The sequence below is a fragment of the Mesocricetus auratus genome, unplaced genomic scaffold, assembly GCF_017639785.1.
Source record: "Mesocricetus auratus isolate SY011 unplaced genomic scaffold, BCM_Maur_2.0 Super-Scaffold_100025, whole genome shotgun sequence".
Taxonomy (NCBI): domain Eukaryota; kingdom Metazoa; phylum Chordata; class Mammalia; order Rodentia; family Cricetidae; genus Mesocricetus; species Mesocricetus auratus.
This window is the reverse complement of record NW_024429206.1, coordinates 2,160,001-2,185,256: the sequence shown is the minus strand read 5'-3', so window position 1 is coordinate 2,185,256 and position 25,256 is coordinate 2,160,001. Positions and strand designations below refer to the sequence as shown.

Below are 25,256 nucleotides of genomic sequence, written 5' to 3'. Positions count from 1 at the left end.
TGAGAGCTGCAGCACTAGAAGTTGACACCTTCAGCTACTCTGCAGCACTCTGTCTGCTGCCACTATATATTTCTACCAGAAGCTGAGGGTCACAAGAGCTGCCAAGTGCGTGGGCTGCTGGCAGTTAAGGACCAGGGCAACGAGCCTCCATCTGGAGTGTCCGGAGAAATTCGGTTCTGCCTTCTGAAGGGCCTGGAGCCATAAGCCTCTGTGTCTGCCAGTCCAGTGCCCTGGCCTCGGGTAACACAGGGCCCAGAACTGCCGGCCCCGGAGGAGCATCTCTTTTCTACTCAGGACGCCTGAGCAGCTGTTGCCAACACTGAACTTTCCCATGTGTGTGTCCATGCACATGTTCCCCATCGCCTCCAGGACGGGGCTGCCGTTAAAGGCCAGACAAGCATTTCAATCGTGAGGTGTTACATCCCTCCCCAGCATGGATCTCAGCCCCAGTGGTCGATCACACCAGAACCCACAAATACATTCACTGTGACAGGACAAGAGGTCCTTGGAAACACTGTAGCCACATCCAAGTTCTCACGGTGGGTCGGGGCATGGGTCCTGGGACAGGCAGAGGCATCAGTCATCCAGTGGGGAAGGCTGTAATGTCAGGTAATTGTTTTTGTCTCTCTTAACCTCAGGTTAGTATGTTCAGGCCCCTCATTGGGCGCCATTTTGTGACTAGGTTTGTTTTCTCCTAGCTGCTCCGGCTGCCGCTTCAGCCCCAAATGAACACACGGATGCTATATTAGTTATAAATCTGTGGGCCGGTGACTAGGGTTTCTTATTGGATAGCTCTGTCTTAATTATTAACCCATTTCTATTAATCTATGTATTCCCACATGGTCTTGGCTTATGGGAGAATGCTGGACCTGCAACTCCTTTGCCTGCTACGTGATGACTGCTCAGTGTCTCCACAGAGAAGAGAGCGATTTCTTGTTGGTCCCTGCTTATATCCTGATTCTGTCCAGTTATGTCACTTCCTGTCTGGCCAACCAGCCAATCAGTGTTTTATTCATTAACCAATAAGAGAAACATATACAGAATAACATCTCCCATCAGAAGGCTCTGGGACTTGGGGGTACAATGGTTAATCTGGATTGTCAACTTAATAAAACTTAGAATCACCATGGAAACACCTCTGGGTCTGTCTGTGAAGAGACTTCTAGACTGGGTTAGCTGAGGAGGGAATGAACCCACCATGAATGCGGGCAGCACCGCTGCACAGGTTGAGGGCCCAGGCTGAATAGCAGAGAACAGCAGCTGAGCACCAGTGTCTGTCTCTCTCTACTTCCTGACCACGGACACAGTGGGATCAGCTGCCTCGCGTTCCTGCTGCCCTGACTTCCCCACCGTGATAGGCGCATAAACCTTTCTTTCCTTCTTTTCATGAGTTGTTTTTATTGGGTATTCAGTTACAGCAATGAGAAGAGGGACTAAGACTGGAGGCCAGTGACATGTGAGTTCACTAAGACCCCAAGGCCTGGGCACGGAGCTGCTCTCACCAAAGATGGCAAAAAGCCAGCTCTCCTGAGTCACCGGGGAGATGGGTTCCAGACCTGGCGTCCTCCCTGCTTGCTCCTGACTGCCTTTGTCTTTATTTCCAGGTCCCCAGTAACAGCTTCTGTCCTGAGAAAGCCACTCTATATCTACATGCTTAAAGGATGAGGAGATACAGAAGACCATGACCCTCACCCCACAGGCAGATCCCGACAGCCACTCTGCCCCCTCTTAACCACCTCTGTGCCATCTGTACCCTCTCCAGTCTAAGCCACAGGCGCCCTGTAAAGTGACAGCCAGCAGTGGTGGCTTAGCTACCACTGTCACCCCCCACCCCGCCCCTGCTGCCTTCTGCTGTCTCTAGCTTGGGTTGGTCCTGACTCCTTGTTTGTTTCCTGACCATCCAGGCACGATGAGCGGGGGTGGAGGGGGAGTGGGGGGCGGGGTGGGGGTGGAGGAGTGGGGGGCGGGGGTGATGAACTGCAGCTGCCTAAATTCCAGGGTGCCCCGACTTTCCCTGCTTGCAAGTCCCCTTTGTCCACACACATTTGCTGGACCCGGTGGTCAGCCCAGGGTCATTCTGGCGAACAGGAGCATAGCCTGAAGGGTCAGATAGATCTACACTGACCTAGGCAAAACTGCTTCCATGATTGCTACCGACTACAGAGATGTTCCCTTCTCTGGCAATCTCTGGAACCACATCACACGGGTGGCTCTTGGAGGAGCCATCTTAAACCAATGACTCTTTAATGCTAGGGCAATACCAGAGAACATTCACATTCAGAAGACCCGAGACTCCTGTGGACTCTCTAAGAAAAAGTGCCTCAGCCAGGGGCTGCCCCCACATGGGGCCACACAGGTGTCAGAGGAATCAAATTGGGTACTTGGGGGAGGGGAGGTCACCTTGTTTCCTCTCCATAGGCCAGACCTGGAGAGGCAGTCCTGTAGGCTCCTGGTTTGGGGGTTCTCCTAGGACTCTGGATCCCTGGATAAATAGAGTTTAATCCCTGCAGGAGCCTTAGGAATTCAGACTCCAATCTTTAACAATGAGAACAGAGGATCTGGGGCTCAGCCTCGAGAGTCTTAGTAGGGAGGGGAAGCCTGGCTCAGAGAAGTTCTGGCCTTCCTCCTGCCCAGCTCCACAGGGTTTTGTAAGTACGCAGTGTTAGCCCATCCCACCTCCCTTTCCTTCTCTGCCCTTTCCCTTTCTTCTTCGTTCTTCTATGATTTATTTTATCTTGCTGGAACTGTTTCAACGCAAGCTCCCCTAAATGCAGTCATAAATGAAAATAGAATGTACGCATTAGGCTCACTTGTGTGCCGTACACATGACAACATGCTGTCTACCTACCAGTGATTGCACCCTCTTGAATTCTGTGTGCAGGTCTCTGCAAAGAATAAGATCTACCTCTAGGTGGAGCCATGACCTTGCCTTGTCCCTTAGGGGTTAATCCTGTGGGGCAGGTCAGGACCACCCCTAGGAAGGTGGGTTCACCTTAAGATAATGTACGATTCCTGATGTAGAAGAAAAAAACAACATCAAAGTAATAGAATTGCTGTTTTACAGGATTTGTCAATAGATTTTCTTAGGAGACATAAAAATCACACAAAGTAGAATTTAGTTAGGGGAGCGCTGCCCCCACAAATACCCCAAAGATAAGTAGTATGCTAGTCAGGCCTGTTAGAGATGAATTCACAACGCTAGGATGTAAATGTCCACTAAGATAGACCAGCCATTAGACTCATCCCCAAAGAACGTGCCTCTGACATGCTCAAGGGGGCAGTGCAGGGCCACAACCAATGTTCATTTCTGGCCTGCCATAAAGCCCCCAGTTCTCTTCTCAAGAAAAGCATAATTCTGCCAGTTGGGCAAGATGAACCTAGGTAGCATCTATTTGAGAAGAGCAACACAGGTGTGCTTAAGAAATTACTCCGGCAATGTTTGCCGAGAATCATCTGCCCAAGTGGCCAGACTTGCAGTCTCTTTCCTGTCACTGCTTAAATTGTCCCAAGTATAACCTGGGACCAGGACCTAAGAGAGATTTAAGGGTGACAGCATCTGTAAAATGCATGAGCCTAAGTTATACTAAGTTGGTAAAGTCTGTTAGCTGCCAACCCGTATTTGGCCATTAGCCCCGGCTGGCTGGGCGCTTTAGTAAAGAGACACTCCTTCATCCCTAAGTGTGCAGAGATTTCTCAATGAAAAGGATTATTATTTCTGTAACATTCCTTCCGAGAATTTCAGCCCCCTAGTGCTGTCCCTGTAAGCCACTGGGTTCTCCTGGGTCTGCCCACCTTTGCATCCCGATTCAGAAGGATTCAAAGATTCCCTTTCTCCTCCTTTTTATCTGGGATGCATTTCAACTCCCCAGTGCAAGCTTCCGGTCCCCACAGCCTGGCTGCCTGCCACCATGTGGCTGACCTTAACCTCCGTGCCTGCTTATCTTCTCCAGTCTCCTCCTTCCACCAGTGGTGACATTCACAGCTTTCCTGTGCTTAGGTTTTCCTGATAAATTCCAAATTGACCTCAAGCTTTCATCCGAGTCTTCTTTGTCTTCCAGGATGTCAAGAGCCTAGCACAGGCCTGCCACACACAGTCTCTGCCCCTGAGCCTTACCAGCATAAGCAGAATCCTGACCACCAGTCTCCAAATCCAACCTGATTTTTTTTTCTTTTTCAAGATAAAACAAAGCATTGAATAACTGTTTTCTCTACAAAACACTTGGAACTGAGGCTTGGGATGAGGCTGAATCCCAGGCCCTTCTGGCTTGGCCTCAGGCTGCAGTAAGGTTTTTCTCAGAGTGACAAGACTGCATGAATGCTGAACTTGGAAGGGACTTCAGGATCTGTGGGATGTACCCACCGCCAGCCCCAATGCCTCTGAGATACTTCTGTCCTTCTAGATGCTCAAGACCAATACGGCAGGGAAACTGTTTTCCACCTCTCCCTCCGCTGCCCGCCACCTCCATCTCAATTCTTCTCTCAGTCATGTCTTGTCCTCTTTGTCTATTCTCTTCCATCCTACAAGCCAAAGGGATCCTGGAAGAGGTCAGGAGCCTTGGGGTCTGGTGCTATATTGTCTTACTTCACAGACAAGTGTGTACCCTCTCTAGGTGAGGCCACACAAACCTCGGGGGCACATGTGCTGCCTTAGAGCCTTGCACTGGCCAATCCTTGCCAGCCACACCCTGACTTGCTGTCCAGGACCCTGTGTCTTCATTGTGAGTAGTGCCACCACCTCGGCCCCTCCCTGTTTCATTTCCTGCCGTCTTCCCCTCTAAGGGACACTCTTTCTTTAATCTAGTCATTTCCCTCTCTATAAGCCAGGATGTGGGAAGGCCAGCCATCCTCTCCTGTTCCCTCTGTAGCCATAAAACCCAGCCATGAGGTGTTTAGCACATCTGTTGCTAATGGTTCCAAGAGGCCCAGTGTCCTAAGGATATGGAGAGGCGGAGGCTCAGGGTAAGGGCTGTGCCCATGTCTGACTCAACAGGGGTTGCATAAGGGCTCATGGCTGCTTGATCTCAATTCCTCAGCCTCTCTGTTGGAGGTCAAGGTCCACGCTTTGCAACAAGGCACCAACCCCTCCGTCAATGCTCTGCCTTTCCCCCTCTAACCAAGGTGGTAGGTGTGTTGAGCTGTATCCAGTTAGCAGAAGGACCAAGGTTTTCCCTGCTGTGTCTACCTGGGCCCCCTGTCCTGAGGATGAGACTTTCCCAGGCAACCCCACCAGTCAACGTGCATAACACAGGAAATGACAGTTTGCAGCGCTAACAGACAAACGTGCTCCATCTGCTTTGACTGGCTCACAGGCAGAGCTTCACTTTTAAAAGTGCTGGCAAGAACTCCCACTGGGCCGTTGTCTTAGCTGGGCTAACAAAACCTTCCAAGCAGCTCGGGGCCTCAGGCCCACCCTTGTAGGTAGTCTTGGCTCCCCAGAGCCTGGCAGCCCTGCACCCACTCACCCGCATTCCCAACTCAATGTTCTCTGCGCCATACACCTCCATGCCTGGGTCCAGCAGGCCAATGTCCCTGAAGTACTCCCGGTCCACCACAAATGAGCAGCCAATCATGGCAGGTGTCCTGGGGAAGGAGAGATACTGAGTGAGAGGTACCACCATGGTGTGGCCCAGAGCCCCATCTGCCTGTGAGATCACGGCTGAGTCTGCCACTTCATATCCCCATGCTTCTTGTCCCCACAGACATCAATGTGCCCCGGGTGTAGTGAGAAGCCATTTCCCCAGCAGCCATGGACCTGTTTAATGCCGTAGGCCCTGAAGGAACAGCACAGACCAGAGTCTAAGAACTTGGCTTTGGTGTGTGACTCCTAACAGATGACAGTGTCTTGGACTCTGTTTTCCACATGTCACTCCTCAGCGTCTGGTCTTATCGGTGTATAAAGATCCAGGGCTACATGGAGCTTACATGTACAAGCTGCACACTACTCAGCTCCATGAACCTTTGCTGATATCAGTCTGAATGTACACAACTATGCAGCTGTAGTTAACAGACTGCCAACTGCCACGTAATATCTCAACTTAAACCCACAAACTTAAAAATGGCAGCAAAAAAAAAAACCCTTTGGCTTTTGTTGAAATCGTGAATGGATATGCTAATTATCTAGGTACCATAAATCCATCCATGTCAGCCAGGCAGTGGTGGTACATGCCTTTAATCCCAGCAGCACTTGGGTGGATGTCTGAGTTTGAGGCTAGCCTGGTCTACCCAGTAAGTTCCAAGACAGCCAGGGCTACACAGAAAAACCCCGTCTTTGAAACCAAAACAACCCATCAATGTGCATACCCCGGAAGTGGTAGTGTGGGAAGGCAAAGATCAATAGAGGGCCAGGTGGGGGTGGAGAGTGAGTGGCCACCATCTTGATGACACTTTGCAAGTGTGGATGGATTGGCCCAGGGTGGAGTGTGCTAACCCTGCCAGGCAGGATGAAAAGGCAGGGCCTATGTACACACCATAAGACACATGTGGACTGCGAGCCACAGGCCACTCTTTGACCTTCTAGGTTCTGCATGAAAGATTTTGCCTCAGAACAAAGGCAACCCTGGGCACTGAGCGCTTAGTCTCACCCAGGCCATGGCTTACTGACGGGCTTGTCATGGTCTTCCATGGCTCCTAATGCTGAAGCCAGTGGAGGCTGCTCAGGGCTCCTGGCCCCCAGTGCAAATCTTTCCAACAACAAGAATGAAAAGACATTGGTCTGCATCAAATTTAACAGTAGCACTCTGCTCTCTCTGCCTTTCCAGGCAGTGGTAAACATCATCTGAAAACACAGTGGTATTAAAAAGCAGTGGTCCTTTCATTTGTGCAATGATACAATTTCTTTTTGTTCACAAAGCTAACAGTAGCAAAATGTTAATATCACTTCTGATTTTTAATAGCAAGAACTTGATTGGCTAAGATATGATCCCAATGTACAAATAGGTGTCTCTCTCATCTTCTTAACAACAGTAACAATCTCTAACGAAGAGAGGTGCCAAATCCCCCACCACCAAGGCTATTATAGCCAGTAATGACTTTTTATTATTGCCTGGCTCCAAAACCAACACAAACTCATCATGAGGCCACAGTACGAGTCAGATGCTCTGATTTTATTTGCATGCGAAACTCTTGCTGTGATCACAGAAGAGTAGAACCAAGCGATGCCTCAGATTGGGGGATGTGCCCTGGTCATTATAGGGATGACCCCCACTTGTGCAACATTCAGAGGACAGTAAGACGGACACAGCAACAGGTCTCTGAGGGTCCTGGTCTGGGAATCTGTTCGTCCCAACCAAATCTCTGGACTCTAAACCTGTCTTCTGGGCCTTTGGGATACACTAGACCCTGGATGTTTCTATTGTACCATAAAAAGTGGATCAGCCCAAACGGTCTGTGGATGACTAGATAGACAAACAATGGTTTGTGCACAGCATGGAATATACAGGAGTATATCAGGCCACCAAGAGTCAGGCCACACCAAGGAAGAAACTGGCTTTTGGGGCCCTGGTTCACAGGATCCTTCGTCTTGCCACACTTTTCTCCTTCATGTCTCTCTCACTTCTGGGAGTTCTATTATTTGTGCAAAACTCGACTCTACTATTCTATTCCAGTCTCATATTTGGAAACAGAGAAGTGATTCTGGAGCCCCACCGGAGCCGTTTGGGGATAATGAGCCAGGAGCGATATTCCGTGGGCACCCGACTTGCAGAGCTGTGGCTCTGCGGGGAGGTCATAAGCAGTCAGTTCAGAACCAGTGCTTAAAACTGCAAAAGTTCTGCTCTTTCTCATTCCCAATCTGTTAAGTGACCTTCAGCTCTTCATGGGAGGCTACAGAGGACGGGCGCCACCACTGACTGTGTGGGGAGGGAGCTTTCTAATCAGGAGCCGGTCAGTTTTTTTTTTTAAGTTTGAAGATAATTTTGTTAGAGTTTTAAAAGATAAACCTCAGGACAGACAATGCCCTTAATCCCAGGACTGGGGGAGCAGAAGCAGGTAGTCACAGATCTCTGTGACTATGAGGCCATCCCAGACTCCATGTCAAGTTCCAGACCATCCAAAGCTGCATAGTGAGAGCCTGTCTCAAAGTGGGCGGGACGGTGGTCGTGTTATCTTGTCATTTGAGTTAAGACAGCTTGGCAGAGAAGCAGCCACCTGGTAGGGAGGAGGGCTTCAGAGGGAGAGCTAAATGGTCCAAAATGTTAGGGAGAGCACACCTAGATTTGGGCCAGTATCAGAAAGAAAGAGACAGAAAAAAAAAGTTACAGGGGTGGGGAGGCTACCTAAACCTCATGGTAGCTCTGTTACGACTACATCAGGGGCAGGCTTTCCAGGAAGGAAAGGCACATTATCCTGTCTTTTTGGCATGGTGTTAGGTGAGTCTGCCTTCCCGAAGGGCACTCTCTTTAGCTAGGTCACTGGCTGGCCCAGCTGATTTAAGCAAGGAAGGAGATGATGGCAAGTCTCCCCACAGGCAGAGTCCATTCCTTTGCTGGTCACACTTATGAGGAGTCAGCACAGATGTCTTCGTGTGAGAGGAAGTAATCTTGGTGAGGAGCAACAATCATTCCAGATCCTCGAGCTGTAAGAGAAGCCGAGCTCGATGGGGGTTTTGCCCATGGTTCCTGCTAACACCAAGGAGGTGCTGTCTGGTGGCGATCTGTCTTTAATTCCCAATCCTCCAAGCGAGAAGGGCGACGTGAGTCAGGGTTTGCCAGTTATTCCAGATGTTATAGAGTGAGGGAGGTGGCAGCCAACAGGGTTCTCCCTCCTCTGCTGCCCCTGAACCAGCATCATGAGGGAGGGGATGCTGCTCCCACCATCTCTCATGTGAGGGAGAGGTGATACCTGACGGGATTCCCCTCTGTTGCTCCTCATCTAAAACTTCGAGGCAGGTGACACCTGGCAGGATTCTCCCCCACATTTCCTCATATTCCAGCGTGAGGGAGGTAACGGAGGTCTGCATTCTCCAGTCTCTCCTCATACGCCAGGGGGAGGGAGGCCATGATGAAATCCTCCACCATCGTTCCTCCTGGTACTCCAGAGTTTAGGGACATGATGCCCTACTGGATTCTCCCTTGGACTCACAGGCAGGGGAGAAAATGGTACCAAGACAGTGGTGCACACCAGACGTACCAAAACATCTCCAAGGGCAAATCCATGAGGAAGGCTGTGTTTGTTAGGATCTCCTCTGTGGCTCCTGGTGCTCCAGAGTGAGCCATGTCAGTCAGGACTCTCCTGGTCAAATACTTGGCTTGAGTCTGTTATCTTAAAAATTGCCCTTACAGGTCCTTGTACATAAGCCTTTTTATGGATTGTGCTTTCATGTATTTTGAAAAGCCTGCCAAGAATAGGACGTCCAGATTACACAGGAAGTTCCTGAGTCCTTACAAGAGACTGCCAGTTCTCCAAAGTGGCTTCTACTGGGCAGACATGAGCTTCTGTGTGCACTACCCACTTAAAAGAATTGTCCGTCTTCATTTCAGTGGTCCTCTTGGGTACATAGCGGCGTCTCTGCCGGTTTCAACTTGCATCTTCTCAACTGGGGTTTCTGCCTAGCATCTTTCCAGTGCTTAACCACCTGCTGTCTTTTTTTTTTTTTTTAATGTGGTATCTGTTAAGTCAGCCCCATCATTTAGCTGGTTTGGGGCAGCAAAGTTAACAGCTCCTGGGTGATTCTAATAAACGTGTTTGGGAACCACCACCCCACAAGACTCAATCAGACCAGCAAGCTTGTTCCCTACTGTCTCTTGGGCATCCAGAGTCTGCCACAAACCGTGGGAGATGCTTCCCGTTGGGCCTCTGAGTTCCACCGACTTCGAAAATGTCACACACAGAGCATTTATCTTGCTGCTAATTGGGATCATGAAATGAATCTCGAATGAAGAAGAATAACCTTCAGACTGTCACTCTCTGCTTCAATGAGCCCCTTGGGACCCATCTGTGAGCCTGTGCTTCAGGAAGCTCTGTGCTCTGGTCTTGCTGTAAAGCCCAGAGCCCAGACTCCTGCTCAGCAAATTACTGCAGGCCGGGCCAACTCCCAGACTCTTGGTCCCCCTCTGAGGAACTGCCGTGTGGAGCTGGGAGGGTGCTTTGCAAACTTTGGAAGCTCGGAGTTTTAGTGTTGTGAAACCACTTCCTCTGGGGTGATTTTATTCTCCTTTTGTGCCAAATGATTTCATCTGGACTTAGCACCAATAGCTCTTCCCCAGTGGAGAGAGGAGCACGGTGTTTCACTCAACTAGTTCTACAGTCTGCAGGGTGGAGCTGTGCGCCAGCCTGGAAGGCCCCCAGGAGACCCTCATCTAGGACAGACGGTGGACTGACAATACTCTCAGCATTCTACCAGAATGCAACGTTGTCACCAGGAGGCCAGGAGGTGGTCCTACCAAGACCCACTGCCCTTCGGGGACATAGGGTACGGTAGGCAACAGCACCCTGGGCCCAGAAGCACCTGGAGATGTTCGTTCATTCCAAAGACAGTTCTGGAACCCAGGAGGGTCCCCAGGAGAAAGAGGAACAAGTTACCAGATGTGAAGGTACAGATTCCCCAGGGACTCATCAGGTGGTGTGGTGGGAGGGGCTGTTCTGCATGTTTCTGCGGAAACATGGGAGTGACAACACAGGCAGGTGAAAGAAACTGACCAGGTGACATGACAGAGAGTGGCAGGGTCTCTCACAAACAAACAAGCTCCCATGGCCCCTGGTGGCCAGGCCCAGAATTCTTTTGGATGGATGTGGCCTGTGCTCAGGGATTCTCCACTGCTGCCTCCTCTGCTCTCTCTGTGGTTCTGTCTTTGTTTATACGTATCTGACCTTTAACCTTTACCTCCCATTCTTTCTGTCTCCTGTCACTGTCTGTTTGTCTTGTCTTTTTCTGTTTCTCACTCAGCCTATCCCCGTCTCTCCATCTTTGACCCCCCCCCCCACACACACTCTGTTGCTGTCTCTTTTGGTCTCCCTCATTCTCTGTGTTTCTGCCTCTCCTCCTTCCAACCTCAAACAATCAGACCATAACCTAATCCGCCCCGGTCATCATTCTAGTGGACTTGGATCTGAGCCAACCCTGTCCAGGTTCCCCGGCCATGGCTACTCTGTAGTCTTGGCAGTCCCTACCCCTGTAAGGCGCACATTTTTTCATCTGAGGCCAGGCTGGGGTTTCTTCAAGGAAACGACCCTCCCACTGGTCCTGAACCATCTTTGGTGGCACCTCCCCCCACCCCACCCCCACCCCTCCCCACCCCACACCGGTCCTGGCTCACCTGATGGGTGCGGACTCATCCCCGCGGTCCAGCCAGTCTTGCGGAGGGATGATGTACATGCACCACAGGCCCCAGTTGTAGCCGTGGGCGGCGCTGGCATACTGCTGTACCTCAAACGTGCTGTACTTGATGTTGTCGATGGCTGGCAGGATGATGCGCCGGCGGTCCTCCTGGATCCGCGCGAGGGCGGGTTCAGCCCTGCAGAAGGCACTGGCCATGAACAAGAGCAATCCCAGAACCCTCAGCAACCCAAGGAAGGAGACCGTCAGCTAGGCCCGGTATCTAAGCTTGGTTGCTGCAGGACCCAGCAGCTCGACTGGTCAGTGCTAGGCTCAGGGACATCTGAATTTTCTTCAAGGGTCCACCAGGGCCCTGGGGTTGTACAGAGAGCTTTCTTAGCCTGATCTTACTCTCCCCTCTATTCCTGCACCTGTGGTAGGTACATCCATTTGCAAAAGCTAACTGAAGGCCACGCTTGTAGCAGATTGTGTTCGTAAGAAGGAAAAATACCCATATGCCTCCTGGCGCGTACATATACTGTCTGCAATGCACAGCCTACATAACAGGCTGTGGCTAAGGGGAGCGAGGATGATGAGGTTGGAGTAGAGGATGCGTGGGAGGTGAAAGGCATTACGAAAAGCGGGAAGCAGTGAGTGGGGTGAGCTCTGCAGCTCCAGATGGTATCCAGCGCGGAGTGCTCTGGGCACCGAGGGGGAGGATGCTAGGGTGCGGGATGGAAGTCTACACTGGCAGAGCAGCTTGACCAACCATTGGCACATGCTCGGTATGCGAGGGGGCAGGGGGGCAGGAGGCCATGGGGAAGATGGGCAAGAGAGGCTCTAAAGGCAGAAGCAAGGGGTCAGAACAGCAGGGTTTCTTTCCATGTCATCAGCTGGGCCGATGCCTGGCTATCTTGGAGGTAGCAGGGACAGACCTGACCTTTGGGGTCACACTGTCTACCACAGGACTGCATCCAAACTGGGGTTCACCTAATATCTGAGACTGAGGTGACTAGCGGGCTGAGGGTCTGTGTGCTCCCTCTGGGAGCCTCTCTTGTCCTACCTCCTCATCAATGAATGAGAGACTGCGGATGCCCTGACTGCTAACAGGTAGGCTCTGCAATGAAGCCAGGAGGGTGCTGTTCGCAGATAACGGGCTTTCCAATTGAGTGAGAACGAGAGTTATACAGTCTTTAGCAAAAATCGCCTTCTGACTGATAAATTCAGTTCTCCCAAGTGCCCAATGTCCCTCAGGGAGCTGATGGCAAACAGAGTGTTCGTTGTGGTACAGTGTCCAACGCACGCCACAGTGTGGGGTGATCCTGGTAGGAGGATACACAATGGCACATAATGGATGATACAGGATTCAAGGAGGTGACAGAATAATGGAAACAGAAGTCTTGTCACAGAGTGGCAGAGGAGGGAGGCATGGGAGTGTGAGGAGCAGAAGGAAGCCAGATCTGTCAAACACTTGTTGAGCATAGCCACTAGCCTGAGCCTGCAGAAGGAATCCACAGAGCCTGCCAGGGTCCACGGTGAGGACCCACCCAGGACCAGGTCATTAGAGAATGTCCAGCTGTCCGTTTCGCCCCATTTTCAAGAGAGACCGAAACTCAGGGGTTTTATATCACTTCTCCCACCTCTTTCAAAGAAATTTAAGTTACATTTTATTTATTGTGCATGCAATAACTAAACTGTGCATGCCACAGCGTATGTGAGGAGGTCCGAGGACGACTTGGATGGATTGATTCTCTCCTTCTACCGTGTGGGTCCCAGAGATCAAAGTCAGGCTTGGCAGCAAGCACCTCTCCCCTCTCCCCTCCAAACCGTCTTCACCAGCCCACTAACTCAATGTTTAAACTGAGAAGTTGGTCATGGTGTCAACCTGTGGGTCGGAGCACTGAGGGCTACAAAGGGCTCAGTGCACAACAGTGTGTAACAATCCACTCGTTGGTACAGGGACCTTCTGAGCTCCTGGCTGTTGTACCACATTTCCTGGTTCACCCTGTTTGGCCTCTCAGACAGGTGTGGCTTGGAGGCAGCTTCTCTTGTATAGCTACTGTTATACTTCAGCTATCTCAACAGGTTTGGTACAGGGACTTTCTGGATGAGCCAGTGACCAGGGTTCTGATAAGGGAAAGGAGGCCATGTGAAGGCCAGCGGAGGAGGAGAGTACAGCCACACACTGAGGGACACCTAGCCACCATGAGCTGGCGAGAGGGAAACACCCTCTCTAGAGCCTCAGAGGGATGCAGCCCCAAAATGCCTTGGCCCAGGTGCCCTAGCTGGGAGAGGACAAATCCCAGCTCTCTCCGTCAGCTGGTGACGGGTTTGGTCATGGTGGTCTCAGGACAGTACTATTCCAGGCCACTTTTCCTCTGCTCTCTGGACCCTGTGGTGCCCACTCTGACTTCCCATCCACATCAGCCTAAAGTGGCTTAAGGTCCCAGTTGTTCATGGGACACGCGCATATGTGATGGCAGGTGCCACTCTGCAGTCTTGATAGACACACAGACACTGAGTTCCAGAGGAGAGCCACAGGTAGGGCTTCTAATGCCCCCTTCTCCGTATGAGAAACAAAGATCATAGGTGACCAGTCCCAGTCACACCTATAGGTACAGCAAACCCTGCATAGAGTAATAGCCAGAATCCTGGTCATCCATGGGACAAGGAGCCAGATCTGATCCCAAGCCTCTGACATGGCTTCCCCAGTATGGGCCACTTGCTGGACAAAAGATACTGTTCTCCAAGGCATCCTTTGCTGAACAAACATGAGAAAGCCCAGGACAGACTCTGGGGCACTCAGCCCTTGTGAATGATGTCTTGAGCTTACACAGATCTGCCCTGGTCTGAGAAGTATGCAGTGATAGGTCCCTGCCTCCACGAACCACAGGACAGAAAGGGATGGATAGATTGCTCCTATAATGGATATCTTGCACACCTGGTGGACTGTGACCCTGGAATGGGGATGCTTCTTCACTTCCCGGTCACAGGGTCTCCTCGGTTTCCCAATCCTTCTCCTGAATGAGAAGTAGTATCTAGCATTTCTTGATCTAGAACTTCCCACAAGGTCAAGAAAAGTCTCCCTCTTATGCCAAAATGGCTAGGCTGCCAGCAGAGCCCATCTCTGGGAACCTCCAGAACCACAGTCCCACCTCGCCTTACATACTCTCTGATCTGAATTCCCAGAGGCTGTCCCTGTGTTCAGAGACCCCAGCCCTTACCAGCCAGTGTTGAACTCCACGTGGGCGTCAAAGAAGCCAACAATGGGAGCGGTGGCCACCTTCCAGCCTTGCAGCCGGGCACGGATCAGACCTTCCCGACGGCTGTTGCGCACAACCTTCACGAGGCCTGGGTACCTTTTGTGAACATATTGGTCCAGGTTGAACTTGAGTTCCACTAAAGGGGAAAGATATGTGTGTTAGCATGCTACACCGGCAAGAACCTGGGCCACGACTGAGACCTTTGAGTCCCGCTCCCAAATGGGAGTTTCAAAAAGGTACTGTGAGGCCACGTTAGGTTGGCAGGACTATGAGAGGACAGAATCCCAGTCCTATGATGCTGGTACCTCCTGGAAAGGTAGCAAGGGGAAAAACAAGCACAACTCAGACCAAAGCTATAGAGGCAGTGTAGGCAGCAGAACCAGCCACTGAGCTACAAACAAGAATGAGGACCTCTGCAGATGAGGGAATGTCCAGCCAGGTCCTTACAAACAGGCATGAAGTCCTGTGCTGTAAGCATGAGTTTTCTGGCCTGGCAGGTCCCTCGGCCCTTGAACCCCAAATGAACACACAGACGCTAAATCAATTATGAAACTATTGGCTGATGACTAGGGCTTCTTATTGGCTAGCTCTGACTTAATTACTAACCCATTTCTATCGATCTATATATTGTCACGAGGTTGTGGCTTACCCAGTAATGCCCAGCATGGTGTTACTCCTCTGGCAGCCATCGTGACTCAGGCTCTGCCTACACCTCCCAGAATTCTCCTCCTCTCCTAGTCCCACCTATCTTACTGCCTCATTGGCCATTGACCCAACGGTGTTTTATTCATCAACCAATAAGAGAAACATGTACAAAAGGACATCCCCATCACCATGCAGATGAGGGGGCAGCCAGCAAGGTCCCTCCACACTAGGGAGTCACTCAGTCATAATGAGATAGGACCCTCTGATACTGCTGCAATATGGAGGGACTGTAACAGAGCGCTCGGTGACACATGCCAGCCACGCACAGATGAATGCAGTTTGACTGTCTTCATGAAATGCCTATAGGTGTCAACTCCACAGAGGGACCCTAGGGAGGTGCCGGCAGCTGGGACAGGTCAAGACCTGGTTTCTGTGAGAACACATGGTGGCTCACACCTGTGATCCCAGAGCTCAAGCAGGTGAGGCAGAAGGAGCTCTGTGAGTCTGAGATCAGCTTAGGCTATGTGATAAGTCCCAAGCTAGGCTGGGCTATAGAACGAGGCTCCAAAGCCCCGACCTCCACACACAAAAAAATTCTAAGGTAGAAGTGGCAGTTGCCCAATATGGGTATCTCAGTATCATTGGACCACACACTTGAAAATGGTTAAAATGATAAAGGAGAGTGTTTTTAGGTTGGGTTAGTTGAGAGGGAGGCCCATCCTGACTGTGGGCAGCACCGCCCATGGGGAGGAGTCCTGGACTAAATAAAACAGGAGAGATTGAGCCAAGCACCAGCATTCATTTTTTTCTGCTTTCTGAATGTGGGCGGGACTAGCTGCCTTATGCTCCTTCTGCCACGCCTTCCCCTCCATGACGAACTATGCGCTTAACCTGTGAACCGGAGCAGACCCTTCCTTAAGTTGATTCTGTCAGACATAAGTAACTAACGCAGGCCCACTGGTAGTGGCCTTGAGAAGAAAAGGCACGAAGAACTGCACCCCAACAACACAGAGACAGAGCCAAGGGTTATAGCCCAGAGCCCCACGCATTGCTGCCAGTCACAGAAGATGGGCGGACACTCGGCAAGGTGCCTCCCCTAGCTGCACCTCCAGGTTGTTGCCTCAAAGCTTAGCAAGTCAATACTATGACTTCAAGACCCTAGTTAGAAGCCCTTGGCTGGGGCAGCCTGAAGATGGCGGTTTTTGTCCCGCAGCCGATTAATCCTAAATAAACACAAAAAGACATATTAATTTATAAACTACTTGGCCAATAGCTAGGGCTTTTTACTGGCTAGCTCTTAATTATTAACCCATTTCTATTTATCTAAGTATTTCCACCTGGTCTTATCTTACCGGAGAAAGGTGCGGACCTGTTACTCCTTCTTCTGCTACATGGCGTCTCCCCGCGGCCTCTCTCTGCCTTCTGCTCCCCAGCCTTCTCCTCGTCTCCTAGCCCCGCTTCTTTGACCCCCAGACAGGCTTTATTTGTGCAGGAAAGGTGTCACCACAACAGGAAAGATGCACAACCACTACATACCCCGAGAGCTGGCCCACAACTGCAAAGCTGTGTGCTTGACATCACTGCCCTTAAGGTGTGGTACCCACTCACCATTGTCACTGTTGTCATCCACCAAGATGACTTCCTTCAGGAGCTGGGAGGGTGTATGGTTGACCACGCTGTGTACCGAGCGCAGGATGACTGAGAGTGCCTCGTTGACAAAGATGAAGACCACAGAGATCTGGGGAAGGTCTTCAGGGTGTGCTATCTGTTTGCACCTGTGGAGGCATGGTGCTCATCAGGGTGGGCAGCTGGGATTGGGGTGGCCCCTCAGTGCTGGGCTATACCTGGGAGTGTAAGAGGGAGTAAACTCTCCCACCCCCACCCCCCAAGGTACTTTTGGTCACAGCAACAGAAACTCTAAGATACTGGGACACATAAGACCCTGTCTCAAAAACAAAACATAACCCAGGGGCTGGAGAGATGGCTCAGTAGTTAAGGACACTGGATGCTCTTCCAGAGGACCCAGGTCCAATTCCCAGAACCCACGTGGTGGCTCACAACCATCTGTAACTCTAGCTCCAGGTGGACCTGACACCCTCTTCTGGACTTCAAAAAATACCAGGAATGCATGTGGTTCACGGGCATATACATATGTACATGCATATATGCACACATGTGGAAGCAAAACATCCATATAAAATAAAATAAAATCCAAATAAGAAAGGAAAGGGTAAAGGGAGGGAGACTGGTTGGTTAGGTGACTTATACTTGTAATCCCAGCACTCAGGAGGATGAGGCAGGAGGATCACTGTGAGTTTGAGGCTAGCCTGGATACATTGTGAGTTCCGGGTCAACCTGGGATAGAATGACACCCTATCTCAAAACAACAAAGAAGAAATGGATAAAAGGGGAAACAAAACTTGGGGATGAAAACAAGGGATGGGACCCATTGAAGGCTGTTGGATGCTATACCAAAGTAAAAAAAATGTTTCCTTCCTCAAAAATGGAAAAAGCTGTTCAGTTAAACATTTGTGCAACACAGAATGCTACAGGAGAGATACGCTGGGTGGGTGGCACCTGACCCCTTCAGACGCAGGAGTGTGAATGAATACCGAAGGCAGACAGAGGTGGGACAACGCTGGGCATGAGGGTAGACAGTACTGAGGGAAACAAAGTTACACAAGACGCTGGGCATGAGGATAGACAGTACTGAGGGAAACAAAGTTACAGACAGAGGTGGGACAACGCTGGGCATGAGGGTAGACAGTACTGAGGGAAACAAAGTTACAAGTCTTTATTATGAAGGGGAGAGGCTGGAGAAGGACTAGGGGATCTGACCAGGATACAGCATCAGCATCCAGGACAGCACTGGGGGCGGAGTCTGCAGGAATTACACATGTCCATAATGCTTCCAGGGAATGGTTCCATTTTGTTCCAGTGCTCAACGGCTGAAGGCACTTGACAAATCTGGTAACATGAGTTCAATCCCCCAGACCCACAGACTGGAAGGGAAGAAATGATTTTTGCAAGTTGCCCACTGACTTCCAGACATGTGCTGTGGCACGCATGACCCCCAAGCCCACAAATCAACAGACTAATAAATAATGTAACTTAAGATTTTGAAGACATAAGAAAATCACAGGGGTGCACAAACAGGCAGCCTCCTATCCAGTTTCTGCCTCTTCACAGTCACACGGGGCTTGGGAGTCTCTCTTTAACTAATCGTGTCCACAGTAGCTCTGCTTCCAAGTGAAGTTCTGAAGCCCTGTAGGTTAATATTTCAATGTGAATCTGGGGGGGCACAGATTAGTCTGTGACACCAGAAGCAGCAATGTTCTAGAGTCCAAGGGGTTTTTGTGTCTCTTGAGAACAGGGACAGCATTTGCTCACCGTCCACTCTTTGTGCCTTTTCAGTCAAGAGCCCCCGATTATCCTGTTAGAGATGGCACCCTTTCCCTCCAGCATCAGGAGCAGAGAACAGGTGGGTGTCCTGAAGGACCTGGCCTCCCCCAGAAGTCACCTCCTTCGTGGTCAGTCTGCATACCTCCTGAGCTGCCTCTGTGTGACTTTCAAGGGACAACTGCTGCCTAGCGCCACATTGATATGGACCGCGTGTGCTTAGCCATGGAGATTTCATCACTCAGACAAACGCTTCCTGACAAGAAGACCTCAGTCCATTTATCCGTGGAGGGAGAAAGTTGGAACATATAATTTCATGAACTTGCGAAGCATGTAAAACAGAAAACATCAGCGGGCTTGCGGGAACTGCAGTCACACTAAAGGAACCCCATACTCTATGGGGGAGGGGTGCAGTTGTTCTCTGCACCCTACCTACAGGCCACTGTGTCGCTGGTCCATAACTGGGGTCCCTTGTCCATGGTTTATGCCTGCTATTGCTAAAGTTCCTTCCTGGAGGAGGGATGCAAATAATGTTTACTTCTCCTCCTAAGACCCCAACAACAAACAAGCACAATTCCACCAGAGTTCACTCTGGGGAACTCTGTGTCGTCTACCAGGGTCTTCTCCCCACTAGTCCTTCATGAGAAGATGACGGCGGACATATAGGCCAATACCATTTGAGCGTCTGCAAATCCCTGCCTGGCTGGGTCAGGAAGGACTGTACCAATTGTTTCTATTTCTGGGTTAGTTGGATGTAAGCCCATGAACTTGGCCACTGGGCACATGCACTTGTTCCAAAGAAACCTCCACTATCAAGAACTGGTTCATTAGGGTGTGTGCTTTGAGAGTGCCCTGTCTGTGGCCCTCAGTCTAGCAAGGGCTGTTGAGAGGGAGAGCTCCCGCCTCCTCAGTCCTCGGTCCCCTGGGCTCAGCCTCTCCTCACTGCTTCCATATGGCATGTTGGTTGCTTTCCCTTTCTCGTTGTAGAAACCTTCCTCTTACAACACATGGCCTTCACTGAGAAGGCCGGGCTTTCCTCATAGTCACCATGCACTGGTCTAGGAAGTGGGCATAGGCCCCTGGACTCCTGGTCACCTGCAGAAGAGCCAGGGTCTCCCAGGAGTGGAGGGATAATGGCCCCCCTCGGAAATATCAGTGTTTGCCCAGCAGAAGCACAGCATGAGATGGTATGCAGGAGAAGACAGCGTCCCCACTTGCTAGAACCTGGCCTCACGGTTAGGAGACCCCAGAAAAAGATGGTGGGAAATAACTTCATTCTGTAATTATCTCCAAGTAAGACAGGGTCGGAGAGAAAGCCAAGCTAACTAGAGAGACACACAAAGACCGAAAGAGACAATGGGAATGCAGAGAAATAAAAACAGAATAGTGTCACATAGTCCTTTAAACACCTGACAAATACAGAAACGAGTAGCTGCTGGCTCACACCTCACATCCTTACACACACACACATACACACACACACACACACACACACACACACACACGCACCCCTGAGCTTTTGCTATTTGTCTAATCTCCCAACTTCCCTAGCCCACTTTGAATCGAGGTTTGCTTTTTTTTTCTTCACCAAGAAAGGTCATAAGATGTCCTCTTCAGCAAGCTTAGATACAGCACAGGGCTGAACCCATTCCACCCCCAGTTCTGTTCACTCCTTAGGGGCACTGACGTAGGTCTGACAAATATCCTTGCTACTCTCTATGTGTTACAGAGAGTTATATGTTACATATAACTGTTCAATATGGAGTCAGTGTGGTGCTCTGGGCTGAATGTGTAAAGTGCTCATGAGGTGATGAATCTTGCCACCCTGTGCCCCCTTTAACCTTGGGTTCCCTAGAGGTGCTGTGTGGGCTGAGATAATGCTTGTGACCACTCAAGACCCCTGGGACCCAGCATCACAGAGGAAAAGAATAAACTGCTATTCCACGGCCCCAAAGTAACTCAGTGTACCAGAGCCGTAGGTTCCTCCCAGCATCGCTAGCATCCATCATGTCCATCAGAGAGGGGATAAACCAGATCTCGGCTTTTCTTATGGCTGGTCACACTGCCTTTCTGGCTTGCGGTGCACCTGCAGGTGGTTGCTATGTCTTGTTCCCAAGCCTGGGCAGCGTGTAGTCCTGTGTCCAAGCAGAATAAAGCAGCATGTCCAACCATGAGGACTGATAGGCAGCAACCAACCAACTAGTGCTCCCCAAAGTTGGGCCCACATGGGTTTACTGTGGACACTGCCCCCTCCCATTGCTGGCGTACAGTGGGGTTTCTGGAAACACACGGTTGAGCATGAGCTGAAAGAGGAGGATTGAGGCTGAGCCTGGGACCACATGCTGCAGAGGTCCCTTCTCACAACAGGGAGATGGGGGACCCCTGCCGCAGAACCCGGCCGAGAACCTGAGCACCCCTCCTCAGATGCCCAGACCATCGGTGCTAATGGAAATGTATGGGGCTTCCCTTTGTACTCTGGAAAAATAAGTGTACGATGACAAGAAGTGAAGTGGTGGCATGTCCCTGAGAGCCACTCGCATGAGGCAACAGGACACACGTCTCACGCTGAGCTGGAAGTCAGCAGACAGAAAGCCGCTCGTTTGGAAACTATGCCTTCATTTCTGGACATATTGTATGGGGAGGTTCTTAGAAGGCAGGTCCGTCCCCAGGGACAGTGCTGCCGCCATGCTGCATGGCAGTGTTCCGCCTTGCTGTGAAACACACGATCATCCATGCAGAGCACACATGAGTTCAAAATCCTCAACTAGACAGTCACCTTGCTCCTGCCTGCCCACCGCCATCAAAGAAGCAGGGGAGTAGGGACTTCCATTAGCCAAAGCAACGAGACACTACGGATACAGAAACTAGGATGTCCCTCCTGTACCAAATTGTCTTTCACACACTGAATTCATCCGTACATCCATGTTGCTGGAGGCAAGACTTCCCTGCAATATTCCCACACATACGCATACACACACAGGCGCACGCACACACACATTTGCACAGATGAGCATATACATGTGCACACTTGCACGGCCACACTCACAGATGTGCATATAGTATTTTGCCTGAATACACAGACACATCCCACAAGGACACCTCCAACTGGCATGTCACTGACCTGTGGAGGCACATACATTTACACAGTGCCTGTCCCTAGAGTTATGGACACACACATTCCACAGACATAAGCAAACACAAAAAGTCATAAGAACCAAAAGCTGAAGGCATGCCCCTACATACGCACATACAAACTCCCTTTTGGAGACATAGACACACCCTCTACCATATATATATATATATATATATATATATATATATATGTCAGAAGCAAGAAACACAAATATACATAGATACATGCAGGGCTCATGCCACCAACTCTTGAAGGGAGACAGGAAGGGACCTTAAACTGGTCAGAGGGTCACCACCTGAGTGAACCAAACACTCAGAGACAGGCAGCTTCCTCTAGCCCCACAGGGCTATAGGTATATACATCCCCTGTCCTCCAGGTAGTGACAATCTTCAGACCATTGCTGGGTCACTGGTGGTGGCAGATCTCCCAGGTCCAGGTGACACATTACACTCTGGGCCAGCTCAGCTGTTGGTGTCCTCTGCCGACTTTCAGCAGCTGTGCCAAGCTCGTGTGCTAGAAGGATTCAGGCATTCTGCTGGCCTGCCCCATCACCTGGCAGAATGCACTCAGGCAGTACCCTGGCCAGCCCAGGGTTCCATGGAGGTGCAAAGGACCCCATTAAGAGAAAGGAGCCACCCACTTTTTTTTTCAAGACAGGGTTTCTCTTATTGTTTTGGAGCCTATCCTGGAACTCACTCAGTAGACCAGGCTGGTCTCGAACTCACAGAGATCCAGTTGCCTCTGCCTCCCAAGTGCTGGGATTAAAGGCATGTGTCATCAACACCCTGCCCAGCACCACCCACTTAAGTCTTTCTGCCTGCTCATCTCTTTTCTGCTCTTTTCCCTTTCTGCTCCTCTTTTCCTGCTGTCCCCCTGGGGCAGACAGGACTTTCCCTGTCTCCCTCTTCTCTCCTGTCCTCTCTCTCTGTCTCTGTGTCTCTTTATCTCTTTCCTCTTCCCTTTCCCCTTCCATCTCTGTCCCTGTTTGGCCAACACCTACCCCTGCCTCTGCTCCCTTTCCCAATAAACTGCATGTGGGTTTATTGAAGTTTTGTGGTTCATGTTTCGTCTCTTGCAGCAGCTACAGCAAAGCAACAGCATGTGCTGTCATAGCCTAGGACGCCCTACAGGGGCTGCGGGTGCTCAGTGGGCCCCGGTCAGAGGCCACACAGCAGGAAAGGGGAAGGCTGGACTGCAGGCCTATGGAGGTTGAGAGCATACTACGGCTAATGTACTCTGTGTCCTGCTCTGCCTGCTGAGAGGCCCAGGCCAGCCCTGTGCTCTGTGGACCCTCCCCCAGCTCCAGTGGTCCACATTTAAAGATGCAAGGATGGTGGCTTTGGTGTCAGGGACAGGACTGGAGCTCCAGAGAACGGGTGTTGTGCTGGCTCGTCTGCAGGACCTTTGACCATCTCTACCAGAGTAGGACTAGCTGTGCAGCCAGGACAAGGCCTTGCTGTCCTCAGCTCCACTCCTAGTAAAAAACCAGGGCCAGGAGTGGAAGCACATAACTCTCATCCCAGTACTCAGGAGGCTGAGGCAAGAGGATTGTCAATTTCAGGCCAGCCTGGAATACATGAGGAGACCCTCCAGAAAACCAACAGCCAGACAAAGCAAACGGGAAAAGCCATGGCGCTGCAGAACACGGGTCGTGGGTCATGTCTTCAGGGAACCTCAATTTCCCTGGGATCTTCAGTGTCCAAAACTCCTGCAGTACTCATCACAAGGACCAAGAGCACAAGGGGATGGGGTACAGTTAGTCCAGTGGGCAGTGCAGCTCTCCGCCAGCCTGGATCAAGGAGCCGGCTCAGCCTTCCATTTGCCACACACTCAGTCTGCACTTACCGGGCTGACAGCCAAGCTGTTCCCAGCTGAGACGATGACTATGCATGGAGATGCAAACATGAGACAAGGGACATGGCTGTGGCTTCTGGGGAAGGTTGTTCGTTTTGATGACACTGTTTAATTTGGATTCACCGGCTTCCTTTCATCATCCCAGGGGCAGGCTTAGTAATCAGCATCTATGTGATACACTTTGTGCCGTAATTAAAGCTGCCGCTTAATTAGAAAAGCTGTCCACCCCCAGACAAAAGGGGTCCGAGGACGGCTCTGACAAGGAAGCATGAGAACTCATTTGAGTGGATGGTGCTGCCTGTGGGTACTGGGACACACACACACACACACACACACTGTCACACACATACGCAATGCACGCACGCACACTCACGCACACATGCACACACTCACACACACACACATACTTACACACACTCCTGCAGCCCAACTTCTGATGGCCATGTCTGCCAGTCCTGCAGGCAGATTCTGGCTGTGATAGGGGTGAAGCCCTTGAGGAAATCACAGCAAGAAAGCTTTGAGAGAGCCTAGACTGAGCTCGCAATGGTCAGCTTTCCCACTTAGCTACCCACAGACACCTTCACTAAACACCAGGCGTTTGTTTGCTGAGTAGGCAATACTCACAGACACCACTGACATCACCGCCCACGTGTTCACCTTGGCATTCTTCACCAGATGTCCAAATGCTGACTGCACACAATACTCATTTCTTGCCATGGTTTTGGGGCTGGGGAGGAATTTGGATGCTTCTACCAAGATTCTAGGTTGAGGACTGTCATGTGGTGGTCATATAGGGTCCCTGGGAGGTATGGGTAAGTCTCTCCAAGCATCATTTCAGAGCCTGCCCACTTCACTTCGCCCATTGGCCTGTAAGCTCGGATGTCTCTCTTATTCCTTTTTTATTTCTCGACAGCTCTAACATGTTCCTGGTGCAGTCTCTCTGGGTTGGTTCCCATCATGCTTGCCCTCGGATTGGCCAGGCCTGGCACACATGCCTCACCTAGCATGGAGCTTCTGCCATACCTCATGACCTCATACCAGACATGGGGAGAAATGGTCTAAGAGCTGAGTGATGAAGTGTTGAATATACTCGTCCTCAGTTTACTCACTGGGAAGGGAGAGCTCACTGCTCCTTGGCAAGACCTGGGTGACACTCTGATGCAGGTGGACTGTCCACATCAGAACCCTACCCACACTCTCCACCACTCTCCCTCACCCTCCCAACCTGGATCAGGAGGCTGTGAGAAAGGCTATAACAGGTCTCACCAGGTTCCATCACGGCATGTCAGAAACCTTTGTGCAACCCCAAATTTGAAGGCAGCAGCTAGCTCCCTGGGTCTGTCTCATGATGTAAATAATTCAACTTTTGAATTTCAGAAAATGCCCAAAAATAAAGAATCAGGCATGAAAAATACAGGTTATTTTGGGGACTTAAAAAAATAGCACAGCTGCGAGGATATCACCGGAGCTGCAGTCTCTGCTCCATGTTCAAGCACAGCCCCGGAGAACTGTTCCAGATTTTGGGCCTTCACAGCCACCTGGGACTCTGGGCTTTTGCTATCTTATGACCGAAGCCCAAGCACAGAGCAAGGCGGCAGAGGACAGTGAAGACTTCAAAAGCAGCCTGAAGAGGTGGGGGGGGTGGGGGGGGGCCACTCCTCTTTTCTCCATCACTGTACCCAACGCTCATGAGGCACCTCCCTGAGCTTCC

The 25,256-nt window shown here is 50.8% G+C and overlaps 1 protein-coding gene across 2 annotated transcripts in view; it reads right to left on the bottom strand.

Annotated features, from left to right (window-relative positions):
• Positions 1–25,256, bottom strand: part of Galnt9 (polypeptide N-acetylgalactosaminyltransferase 9) — a 72,842-nt gene that overhangs the window by 15,249 nt on the left and 32,337 nt on the right. For both annotated transcript variants that reach the window (XM_005085308.4, XM_021236083.2), the window contains exons 3-6: positions 16,768–16,934; positions 14,476–14,650; positions 11,253–11,450; positions 5,463–5,580 (exon numbers count right to left, since the gene is read on the bottom strand). In XM_005085308.4, coding sequence (XP_005085365.1) covers positions 5,463–5,580; positions 11,253–11,450; positions 14,476–14,650; positions 16,768–16,934 — 658 coding nt within the window. The remainder of the gene's footprint in view (positions 1–5,462; positions 5,581–11,252; positions 11,451–14,475; positions 14,651–16,767; positions 16,935–25,256) is intronic.